Below are 13137 nucleotides of genomic sequence, written 5' to 3'. Positions count from 1 at the left end.
TTCAGCATCTCATGACACTCACTAGACTTCATTAATCTGCTCAGTGTTGAAGGATTTGGTTTTCCAGTCTCACAGAGTATAGGAATTAAACTCTGACACAGGCACTGGAGGGAATGAGCAAGGAGAGAAAACACCACTGCAGCCAATAGTGATGCATGCTGCCTATCTGGTTGCTACCAACACTATGTGTCTCATCAGTCTTCATGCTAAATGCCAAGGGATTTTTGTGGCAGGTGAGAAAGTGGCCAGGAGATCCGAGAGGGAAGGTTACAGTAGCACAGCACAAGTGCTGTGCCTTTGTCACACTTGGAAGGTTAAAGAGAAAGAAAGGACAGGGTAAAGTTTTTGTAAAGCTTTAAAAAGCCCAGTGGGTTTTCGTTTCTTTTATGACTGTGCAGTAACTTGGGCTGTTACAATGTAAGTCCCTTCTGAAAGGTCATAAATCGTAGCAACTTGACTGTATTACATCGAATTAGGAACTACAAGTTGAGGAGAAAGTTGTTAAAATCTTGATGGATTTGGGAAGTAAATAGCTGTGTCTGCACCAGGACAAGTAATATTTACGTGGACAAATGAGATGCTGAGTTCAGGATGAAACAGTTTTCACGACTTGTACACAGACCTAATTTTCCAATAAGCAGAGAAATATTTCGGTGACTACAACTGCTGCTATGTCCATCTGAGATATCCATAAGATCAGTTCATAACACAAGGTCACATTTCTCATTTTGCTTTCTGTAAACAGAAGAAAAATTATTCAGGAATGGAATAAAAAGATTGTTTAGATTTCATAAAACCTGAGTTACCTATGTTGGATGTCATGATAAAATTTCACATTAAGAAAGATAGTTATATGCAGTCCTGGGTGGATATTTCTCATAGGCTTTGTTTCTTCTTTGACTTGTGAAGTGATTCAGAAAACCACATGGGATTTGGAAAGCAAAAGCTGATCTGTCATTTTCTTCCCACACACCATTTTTACTGTATCCCATCAGATTTGATACACGTATTCTGCTTCAAGGTGTAGGAAGAGAATTGGTTGGTCATTCCTCAGACTGTAGATACTGTCAGCCAATTTTGTTTGAAAGCACATAGAAGACTTGCCATTATAAAGTATCTTGGCAAACCAGAATTTTGAGGAACAGAGAATTTGAAGGGCAATAATCAGATTCTGAAATAAAGTGAAGTCTTTTAATTTCACCTTCTTATCAAGAGGAGCTGCACACGCTTTGTTGCATTAGCATGTAGAAATTCCTATCCAGGATGAGTTCTGGAGTCTTGAGATCAGTTTTCTGTCAAGGACCTGAAGAGAGAAGCCCAAAGCAAGATCTGCCTGCTGTGACCATAAGCAAGCTGGTGGTTCTGCTCTGCACATGCAACCTCTCTGTGCTTAGTTACACAACTGAGCAAAACAAAGCAAGCTGTATGCAGATAGGAAAGCTAACAGGACTGAGTACCCAGGAGCTGTGAACTGGTATGCACAGCACTTCCAACATGTCCAGGACACCAGGATACACATTCTTGCATGGGAGCCCAGTGAACTTACAAGACCTTCCAGATGCAGGGTCTTGGAGCACTGTGTTGGCCCAGAAACAAGTCAAATACATGAGGGAAGATCAGAGTAACAAAAACAAACAAATACAAACCCAATAAAATGAGTAGTTGCTTCACCTCTTCCTTCCCCAGACCTAGACCAAGTTATGCGATAAGATCTGCAACTCTACCTGACATTTTGAAATTTTTCTGGTTCCTCCTCTCAGTGAAAGGAATTTCAGTGCAGTTTTCCTGGCGTGGGCTCACTCCTTATCCCCTACTTGACCTCCTCTGGATTTGTTTTGGGATGACCCATTTTCTTTAAGTCAGCGCAAGGAGCAGATACCACAAACTGGACTTTCCTCCTTCCTGTGCTCTGCTTTTCAGAGGTGATGTCACCCTCTCTGTAATGCTCTCCTTCCTCAGCAGACACCACAAAGACCCCGATTCCCATGAAGAGCACACATCTCGTAGCCCAGGATCACTCAGGGAATTCACGGTGCCTCTCACGCCCATTAGACCATCAAGTGAATGCAGTCACTGTGCTTTCATCCGTGCTGTTTTTTGCATTGGGCTGCCAAAATGAATTTTGAGCATTTTAAACTCAAATGGAGGGTGAATGACTTGCTAATAGAGTTCCTGGCTCTCTGGATAACTGTTGTAACATAAGACTTGAGATTCTAAAAGAAAAATATCATGGACACATGCCAGCAAACTATAGCCAGAGAGTGCTGTCAAACCCTTTTTTTTGATGGGGGTCCCTGCATCTCTTCCCCAGGTTTTCCATTGCAATAGAAAGCCTGGAAATTGAAATCTTTACCTTATCAGAAAACAAGGATAAACAGGAGGGTCTGCAGTGACACACTCATACATGTATTTCTGTCCTTGTATGAGGGAGACGCTGCTTCTGTCCTCCTGCACAGCCAGCCCTGAGCTCCTTCTCTAATGCAAATGTCCATGCAGAGCCAGGGAATACATGAATTTTGTGTATCTATGTCCTCTCCACATTGTACCACATGATAGAAAGTTGTTTTAAAATACTTTTATACTGAATGTGCAGCATAGCTGTTCCTCTGGATAAAAGATTTTGGAGCAAGGTCGTGGATGGATATTTAGTGGAGTGTGTGACTATTACAAAATTCCTATGTTAATACTTGGGCTGTTCTGAAACACAAACTTTTCAATCAGTAGCGGTCTCCTTAGCTGAAATTATAGAAGTATGTAGGCCAGAGCTACTATGTTTGTAATGTTCATTTGTTTTTACAGGTGCAAAGGACCAGGTCTTGAAGGCTGTCCAAATGGGTGAGTATTTCATCTGCTACAATTAATGGCAGAGCTGGAAAGAATGCATGCATGTTTACATTTGCACACTGGACACTGCACGGCTGGGACTGAAGTTAAGTCTCCAGCTCTGTACAGGGAAGTGACAGCTTAAGAGCAGGCTTGGACCTATAAAAATGGATTAAAGAACTGAAAAATATTGCTGCTGGCACAACACTTCAGAATCTTGTTCTGCCTGGCTTTTTTTGTCGAGGTGAGACCTGAGATCTGTTACTGGAGAACAAAAGGAGGGGATGGCAAAGGAAAGGATTAAGGACAGAAAGATATTTAGGATTGATATAGTTACCTGCATTACAAGGGACTCAGAGACAGAGAGCCTTTTCCAGCCCTGTGATCTGTACATCTCCAACTGTTCTGTTCCCAGATGGATGCTCTTTTTTCACAGTAGATCTTGTATCACACTATTTGGCCTCATGACATGCTCCAGATCCTGCAACAAGCAACCAGGCTCCTTTTGCTGAAAGAGAGGGATTTAGTTTCTGCCCACAAAGTCATGGTATGGCAAGACAAATTCAGCCTAGAAGTAGTGTTAAAAAGAGACTGCTTTTAGCAGTAATCCCTGGGGCAATTTAGTAAAAACCTGGCATGGATGTCTAAGTACAGACCTAAAAACAACCTTGGAAAACAAGTTTTTCTTTTCAACTTAAATTTGAAATTGCCAAGGCTCTAATAAAGAGACAGCAAACTGTACATCCATCAGGGATGGCACTCACAATACCCAGGGAGGGAGGACACATATTTCATTGTGACCTTTACAGCGTGACCCCCCAGTAATGGTGAGATGTCAGCTTTAGTGAGGGTATCACAATTGCTTAAGCCTTCCCCATACTGCCCTCTCTCCACATGCTTTGTGTGTCTGATCCCATGCAGGCTGCCCATAGCTGGAGCTCACAGGCATCACAGATTTGATGCTCATCTACTTGATGGGTCTGTCAGAGAGAGAAGAAACTCCTTCACTTAAGCTTTGAGGATCAGTTCCCATTGCAAGCTTGAGAGAAGAGGGAAAACTTTGAACAGATTACTGGATGAGGAACTTAAAAACACAGACACACCAGAAATCTGAAATGTCAAATAGTCTTGAGTGATCAAAACCTAAGGCTTCATTCAAGCAGCCTCTGTAGAGCTTCTTTAAAATCTTGCACCTACGATTTTTTTTTCTCTTTCTCCATCCCCTGCTGTGTTGTAGCTCCAAAATCCCATCCATCGCAGCTGGTGTGGTCGGGGGTCTGCTGTGCCTGGTCGTGGTTGGGTTGGGAATTGGCCTTTACCTGCGGAGACGCCACATCGTCAGGAAGCGAACCCTGCGCCGGCTGCTGCAGGAGAGGGAGGTGAGCGCTGCTGGCATGGCTGCAACCCTCACTGCCCCGTCTGGGGCAGCAGGGCCATCCTCTTTGTACCAGGGCATGAAAGCACTGTGCTCCTGCCTGGTTCTTCAGCTGTCCTCTGGCTTGGCAAACAGTGTCTGCTGTGCTACCTGGAAAAGAGACAGCGTTCACCCAACACCTTCTCGGTTGATCTCAAATGTGATCCCTCTGGGTATAATTTTCAAAAGGTTTAAGGGATTTAGATGTCTCAATCTATGTCATTGAGATTTGTCTACTCAGAAAAACGCCTGCACCTTCAGGGCGAGGCACAATGTGTTTGCTGATCCATTCCACCTTGGTGTGTAGACCATCAGCCTAAAATCATGTTCCTCCAGACAAGCCTGGAGGCTCCTGTGGCTGCTTGGGGTGTTTTTGAAAATTTTACCTCCTTGGTCAGGTATGTGTCTGATCCTGCGGAATAAAAAGAGGTCAGGAAAAGGAATCGAGGAAGTATTTATGTCTTGTCTTTGGTTTGTTTTTAGCACAAAAAGCCCACAAAGCCATCAAAGTGAATGGTTCATCCTGTTGGGCATGAACAAGGTTTCTACACTGTTTTTTGGTTTTCTGCATGGCTGTGTGTGCATTACAGCATCACCCTCTGGGTGTACCTCATATGTAAAACAGACAAATTCCTCATTCTCAATTGAAACTGCTCTTTTATGATCAGCACCATTCTCTTTCTAGTCCAGTCCTGGTAAATAATTAGCAAATTGTTTTAATATTCTGCTAAAAGCCCGGTTGCAGCCTTCTTCAGTACTCACTGGATTTGCAGAGTCAGCTGGTAAAATCCTTAAAAAAAATTCTGCCCTGTTTTTCTATGCACTACTTAACTATATATTACATACCACTTTATTCTACAGTTGTGATAGTAGAGTTCAGTTTGTGCTCAGCTCATATTGTACCCTCTGGACTCCTCAAAATGAGGATATTTCATCACAACAGAGAGGTTGCTGACCCACTAAAATCAGATTGAATATGGTTTTATTCAAAGGAAAGGAAAAAGGAAAAACACTAAGGGAAAAAGCTCACTAATGCATCATAAAAGTGTTAAATATCTTTGTTTGGAGGGCATTGCTCTGTTTGCAATAAAGCTTAGATCAAATTTTGAAGAAAATCAATAGCCAATTCAACATCTTTTTTCTTGAGGAAAGAATCACTGTCAGAGTTTCAATTGCTGCTGTACACCCTGTGGTCTGGGGGAACCACTGGTACCATGAGAATTTCATCCAGTTAAACAAGAGCAGACCTGAAAGGTTTCAGGTGCTTCTTGCCCATTATTTTCAACATTTTAATAATTTATTCACAAGTTCAAAAGAAAATTATCTCCTGTAGGATCTCTTGCAATTACATTATTTTTTATGCCATGTCCTTTAAGGCTTTGAAGTCAAAACCTCCATTTGAGCAGTAAATGTCTTTCATTCTCCTTCAAAATGGCATTCATTGCTCTGTGATTGATTTTTGGAGCAACATTTATTCCTGCGAGTCAGAGCAGAGTTATCCTCCCACAAACACCACATGGAATAAAATGTTTGTTATTTTAAAGCAGGGATTTATTTGCTTCCTGAAAGTTTCAACCTTCTAGACTGTGTATCCTTCTAACATCACCTTCTCTCTGCACCAGCTTGTGGAACCACTGACACCCAGCGGGGAGGCACCAAACCAGGCTCATCTGAGAATTTTAAAGGAAACTGAATTTAAGAAGGTCAAAGTTTTAGGCTCTGGAGCTTTTGGCACTGTCTATAAGGTAAGATCACCATGTTTCTCTTCTCTCTATCTTGCTCCCTCATGCAGAAGCCACCCAAATAAAGCATGAAGTGGGAGCTGCAACCATTGTGTAAGTTGGGTTTTTTTATCTAGATTTTATAGCATATATCTATTAAGTGGTAGAAAAATTACTCCATTATTATTAGTTGAGTTATGAATTGAGTAGCAGGATAGAGTTTACATAAGATGTTGCCAAAGTCATAGTGCTGAACCTGGAGAACCAAGATCTTGATATAGAAACTATTACAGTCAAGTACACTGTATCGTGAATATTAAGAAAAAAAAAAGAAATGCACTTTGATCAGCTCAGTGCTAAGCCATTTTTCTGTGTCATCTGGGCTCTTGTTTTTATAATTTTTGATCTCTCTTTCATTAAAACTGACTCAGATGTGTTAAGTGTCTAGACACCTTCAGTTGTGTAGTCCATAAGGTATTTTTTCTCTTGGTGTTTGTTTGTGCTTTGTCTTTCTTCATTAAGTTCTGCTTTTCTGTGCTCCTTCATTTTTTTCAGGGTATGTGTTTCAGGCTTTGCCAGTAGTGCTGAAATGCTAACTTTAGCTTGGTATATCTCTTTATAAACTCTTTATTTCACAGCAGGCTTCCAGCTGTGACTGGGAACTTCAGGAGCACGAAATGTTGTGCAACTTCATTGCTGGGCCCTTCAGCAGTGTGTCCTCACACTGTTGTCCTGCCACCTAAATGGTCTCCTGACACTGTAGATGCAGAGCACTGTACCAGTTGGACAAAAACCTCCCTGCCACTTCATACGTTTAGGACTGGATTATTTGTACAGTATAGATGCCATCCTGTTTTAATGAGAAAATGTTAATTCTTTCCATCTCATGACATACAACCTGGCACTGGCAGCGTTTTGCACATGCAGTTGCTCTGATGCTCTAATTAATTAGATTTCCATCCACAAAAGTTGTTCTTTATGCAGGTCTTGGACTATTTATACGGAGACAGTAATAACATTTTTTTTCCAAGAAGTATGGTGGAGGTCACTGAAAGAGAAATACCATCCCATTAACAGGATTTTGTTGTTACAGCCCACGAGACACGTTTTTTTGCATATTTTTGTTGTCTGCCATGTCTTTCCATTCCTCAGAGATGTCAAATGTATACAACTGTGAGAATTAGCCTGTTAGTATGAGACTGAATAACTCTTTGTACTTGTTTCTGGCAGGGACTTTGGATCCCAGAAGGGGAGAAGGTTAAAATTCCTGTTGCCATTAAAGAGTTGAGAGAGGCTACATCACCAAAAGCCAACAAGGAAATACTTGATGTAAGTTTGCATGTTTGTTTTCTCAAGGTGTCAGTGGTCTGCGGATTTTCTTCTCTAACAGCTAAAGGGGTTTCAGAATTTTGTATTGGAAGAAATATTTTGCATCCTAAACTGAATTCTCCACCTACAAGTACTGCACTTTGCAGCCCAGTCTGTGAAGTGCTTTAGTGTCTCCCATGAGCCTTGTGCTCACAGTCAGAATACACATTTTATGGTCATGGGGTAACACCTAAGGAGAGGTCAGGACCATGCATTTACAGATAATTCTTTTTTCTTTATTCTGATGTCTCAGGCCTTAAAGTGCAGCATTCATTGCCATTGCAGTGATACAACTAAAGCAAATAACAACAGACCTAAAGGTTTCTGAATCCTGACACTGCAGGTTGTCCTAAGCTAATTGCTTGGTTACATAGGATTAAATTAACTGTAAATCCAAAATAAATCAAAAAATCCCAGCTTTCTGATTTCTCTGCCATAAAACACAAGAATTTATGCCACTTTCTGAAAAAGGCCTGGGAGTTTTATTTTCTTGTTTGGATATAGCTCATCACTTCAGAAAACAAGGAAAACGACTGTGGGACACTGATTTAGGAATTCATAAATGTGTGAGTTTACAACGAGTGACCCAGAGTCCTAAATACAAAGTTTCCTGAACTTGGAACCCATGAAAATCTAAACTTAGATCCACAGCCATGGAACATACACTGCCAAGGATATATAATTTTTTATATATGGAAAGGAGAATGATGAGTGCAGAGAGGAGCACTCAGATGTGCAGTGTAAATTCAGATTTCCTGTGTTGTAGTTCAGCCCTAAGTAACAAGAAAAGTCTGGCTTGTCCTTGGCATTCCCAAATGGACTTGGTTTGTCTGGAAGTGATGGTGTTGGTAATCAAGCACACAAATCCTTCAGCGGGTGGAAAACTGTGGAGTTTTTCCTTTTTGGTAGGAACCGAGTTTAGCGGATCTGATTTTTTTTTTTAATCCAGTTTTGGCCAGGAAATGACACCTCAGGTAGGGAAGATTCGTGTCAAATGGTTGAAATTGGCAAAGATCTTAACAAAAAGCCAGTTCTGATAGTGAGAAGTCTCAGGCTGTGAGCAAACCATGCAGTTTAGATTTTTCAAGTCACCCTGAATAAAAAAATGTTATTGTGAGACATTGCTCTGCTTCAACAGATTGTGAGTCTTGTAGCATATGATTTGATGTGTATTACCATGCTTCTGCCTTCAGAAGGATCGAGTTGGTCACAGGACAGAGCAGTGGATGCAGAGACTGTGCCCTTCTCAGTGGTATCAAAGTATATGCTCTTTTAAAAGAAGTTTCTGCAGCATATCCCCACTTAGTCCTTTCATTTGAATTAGGATGCTTGACAAAAAGCTTTCACTTCAATCATGTTCATTTTGTAGATGATTTGGTTTGGTGGAATTCATGCTATATTTCAGAAGAAAATGTAAAAAAAAAAAGTACAAAAGCAGTGAAAGAAGTCAGAGAGATGACTCCAAAAGCTCTTCTCAAAACAGATTGTTGCTATACAACCAATTTTTCAAGGTCACTGGGACCTCAAAGATAATCATGTCCAATTAAAGATGATTTGTCTTACAGAAACACACTGGGTATAGAACAAGCACAGAAGCTTTAGCGTTTATAATCCAGGCTGACTTTATTAGGGTAGGGCTAATTCAGAAGATTGTTGTTGAATACCAGGCATACTTGGAGCAGGTCAGAGCGCACCAAAGAGATTTCCAAGATAAACAATTGAAACAAAGGCCCACTTTAATGTCTTGGGCTACTTAGAGAGACCCACAGCCACACAATAGCTCCCTTTTGCTCCCTTGTGAGGAGGTGGTGGCCTGTTTTACTTTGCAGTGTCCAATGTAAGGGGCAGTGTCGCCACCCCACTCCTGCAGCATCCCAGTTCTCAGACCCCAGGGCAGCCCTGCACGGGCTCTGCAGCACATGGGAGTGAGAACAACTCTGCCTATGCACACTTTCCCCCACCCTGCCCCACTGGAATGAACACAATCTGGATCTGAATCCCAGCAGGAAGCAAGGCAAGGAGCAGGCATCCTGCATCATTAGGATGGCTCCATTTGGAAGCACAGGGAAATGAAGTTGGTTTGGTCTCTGCTTACATCTGGGCATTGGATAACAAATTTGCAGGATTCTCTAAAAAATCCTGCCACAAATATCTGCAGAATTGAATAGCAGATTGTGTTGCTGCTTTACCTTTCCTTGCTAGCCCACATAATCAGTGCTATCCATGGCAGAGGGTTGTTTTTCAGTGACATGCCCACATGCAGTAGGTTGAGGAGCATTTATGCACTTCTGCTGGAGATCATCTCTAACCTCCCTGCCTAGAGGCCACTTCCATCCTAGGGGCTCCAAAACAAGGATACCATATGCAGAGCTAGCAGCTCAGAAGGAGCTGCATGACATCATGTTTTGCTTAGGCTGGCATGTTAAACAGCAATACCAGGACCAGAAAGTATTGCTTAAGAACTGGGGTTGCTTATTTCTTAAACGTCATTGCTTTAATAACTTTGTTTAATAATAGTTCTTACCAGCTACACAGCTATGTGACATCTGTGGAACGCTCGTTAGATGATGAGTAAAGTGCTATGGTATTTCTTTTCTTAAGCTCTTAGAAAGAGCAGATTTGCTCCTTTTCTTGCCCCAGTAGTGTCTTCACTGTGATTATTTTAGGCTTTGGGGGACTGCTAGCCTGAATTGCCAAAGGATAATTAGTTGGTGTTACTCCAGATACTGAGTCGAGATGTTTACCCACTCACTGAATGGAAAAATTTCTATTTACTTCCCCTTGTGTTGCTTTTGATTTAAAATATCTAGAAGTGACAGACTGTAAATCAGACAAAAAGTTACTTAAAAGAAACCAAATAACTGCAGCTCTGATTTTTTCCCCTAATTGGAATCCTTTCTTTGAGCTGGCACTGGACTGTAGATTTTAGTATAAATAAAGATCTTAAATTTCAATGCATATGTAGTTTTTGCACATAAAAACCTTGTAGCTAGGAATTTTTACCCTTTGGCCATGTTAAAGGATATATTTGGTGTGTCTGCAGCGTACTGCACCAACCTCTGGAAGGGGTCTCTCCCTTCCTACAGAAGGCCAAAAGAAGAGGAGGTACCTAAAGCTACTTCGGGTGAACCCAAATTTGAAAAAGGAGTTCTTCACATATTTATGAAACTAAAACCCGAAATTCCAGTTGACCAAAGAGTCTATTTTGCTTGGACTCCCACATTATAAGGACCTTCCTGGTATCATTTACATTGCTATAGGAGTCTAAAACAGTTTTTCCAGATCAGGACAAGATGTTCACTGGTGTTGCTTAAAGACACGTATTTACGTTTCTGAAGTGGTGAACTGATTATTAATCTATTTGGTCTGACATGGACTGAAGAATGACATCATGAAGAAGAACATGGTCTCATAAAAAAATGAAACTGTCAGTCACATTCTAGATGAGAACTTTGACTTTCTAGGTTAGTACCAATGTTGATAGAGGAGCAGAAGCCTCAAAAATACTGATTTCCAGTCAGTTTCATTAAAAGATCTGTGGAGGAAAAAAAGCCGTATGACAGATGCTCACAAAATGTGTTGCTCTTGCAACTAGATGCTCAGAATGGTGAAATCCCATCTGCTTCCACCTGATGTTCAATTTATTAATTCTTCCTAGGTCTGTAAGTTTTAATCCCCCCAGGATTTTTTGTCCATTGTTTTCTTTGTGTACCAGTAGTGGGATGTGACCCTCACAGTGGGAGCCTCGCTCTTCTGTGGCATCTCAGTGATGATTCAGTGCTCAAAATCTAGATGTTCCACTGAATGGAAAATACAGAGTCCACAGAGCAGGAAATATATGTATTTTGTATGTGACATGAGGCACAGAGTTTGCATGTAATATTTTAGCAATCTCTTAAATGCCCCACTGATTTTAAACTGCCTCCAAATATTTGTGCCATGCCAAAGGGAGTGTTTCACTTTGCTTTTCTTCCTTCCTTCTCAGGAGGCCTATGTGATGGCTAGTGTTGACAATCCCCATGTGTGCCGCCTGCTGGGAATCTGCCTCACTTCCACTGTTCAGCTCATCACACAGCTGATGCCGTACGGCTGCCTCCTGGATTACATCCGAGAGCACAAGGACAACATCGGCTCCCAGTACCTTCTCAACTGGTGTGTGCAGATTGCAAAGGTAAGCACACCAGCACGCCTCCAAGTCAGCTCAGACTCAGAGATCTGACAGCATGGAATGTGTTTATGTACTTACCTGTCTCTGTAAATCTTTCTATTTCACCACCTGGATCCTGGATATGTTATAGATGACACTAAGTGGTTACTTAGTCTCCATTTCTCCTAGAGAGCATAATATTACCACCAAACCAAACACCCAGTATTGAAATGATAACGTGATCCAAATGTGATGAAACATAGGGAGCCAGGGGAGGGAATAGAATTTGGCAATTCCCATAGCAAAATGCTGCTTCCATCAGTGGGTTTCTTTGTGCTGTGTCACAGGACAGTGATGTTCCATACACCTTTTTGTGTGCCTCATAGAATTTCAGGCTGAAATCTCCGAGGCCAGAGATCAAAACTGTTGAATACCAACTCCATTCTTGCACAGGCTGTGACCAAAAGACATTGAGGCAGCCCAGAACTGTTCTGGACACTGTTCTAGGCACTGAGTTGATGTCTATAATCTAACTGCAATGGCCATAAAAGACTCCTTATCACACCTGCTACTGTTTGCCAAGAGCAGCAAAGGAGACTCAAGTACAGCCTCTAGCTCTTAGCAGCACTGTGCTGTGCTTCAGGGGTGGTTAGCCATTTGCAAGCGTGGAAGAATGGAGCAAACCCAGCAAAATAAAGACTGCAGTTTGTTGGAGACTGTTTATATGAGATGGCAGTGTCCACAAAGCCTGGCTGCTTTAATGCTGCTTCTTTCAGGAATGCCAATCTACAGGCTAACCACACACTTAAAATCTTATCGGTCCCTTGAGACCTTGTATACATCCCAGGCTTGCCCAGCCGTGGTTTGCTTTCAGGAAGCACGCTGAGGACTTCAGAAATGTATCCACCAAAAGCCTACAGAGCACATTTTTAATCTCAGTGTGTGTACTTTTTTACATTGCTCCCCACAACGAGTGAATTCTAATTTATGTGTCCACCCGGGATGTGAGCTGCCTTTTTCTGACTCTTGGTCTCTTGTTTAAAATCAATTACTGCTCTGTCCTGGTTTCAGGAAGATGAGCTGGAGGCCACATTTCCCTCCTCCTTCTTATTAATCTTTAAGGTGGCACAGTCAGTCCCCAGAGGGATCTTTGGGGCATCGCTTGCCCGAAAGGGTTGCCATTCACAATTGTTAGTTTCTGTTTGATTTTTTTCATGTCAGTTCAACATTTGCCCATAGCAACCTCTACCCTTGCAACAGCGATGCCTGACCTTCAAAATACTCCTTTGTGCTGCTCAGCACTGAAGTTCTCCTCAAAGCATTCGTAAATCATGTGTACAGCTTTTTCCCACCAATGTGTCTGGTGTTTCTACTCTGATAAAGTCATGCCAGATCTTTGGACATTCTCTGACTCTAAAAAATGTACGTTTGAGGGGAAAAAGACCTGTAACAAATATACATCTGGTAACTAACCAGCAGGAGGCAAGTTCCCTGTGAAGCTTATTTTTGTTTCTGTTTTCACAGCTTTGAAATAAGTTTTCTTTGCATCTTCTACAAACATTATTTTTCACTGAGCTATGGAGCGCTGTCATTCAGACAAGATGTTATGACAGAGCATAGACTCTCCATGTGCAGAAACTCTGTGAAGGAACTCTTTGAACACA

At 41.7% G+C, this 13137-nt stretch overlaps 1 protein-coding gene across 2 annotated transcripts in view; it reads left to right on the top strand.

The window, feature by feature from the left end:
- Window positions 1-13137, top strand: part of EGFR (epidermal growth factor receptor) — a 160213-nt gene that overhangs the window by 130876 nt on the left and 16200 nt on the right. For both annotated transcript variants that reach the window (XM_071559612.1, XM_071559611.1), the window contains exons 16-20: window positions 2800-2835; window positions 4061-4202; window positions 5860-5982; window positions 7189-7287; window positions 11312-11497. In XM_071559612.1, the coding sequence (XP_071415713.1) occupies window positions 2800-2835; window positions 4061-4202; window positions 5860-5982; window positions 7189-7287; window positions 11312-11497 (586 nt within the window). The remainder of the gene's footprint in view (window positions 1-2799; window positions 2836-4060; window positions 4203-5859; window positions 5983-7188; window positions 7288-11311; window positions 11498-13137) is intronic.

The sequence above is a fragment of the Pithys albifrons genome, chromosome 7 (genome assembly GCF_047495875.1).
Source record: "Pithys albifrons albifrons isolate INPA30051 chromosome 7, PitAlb_v1, whole genome shotgun sequence".
Lineage (NCBI taxonomy): Eukaryota > Metazoa > Chordata > Aves > Passeriformes > Thamnophilidae > Pithys > Pithys albifrons.
Note: the sequence above shows the minus strand (reverse complement) of the source record. Positions and strands in the feature narration are given on the sequence as shown.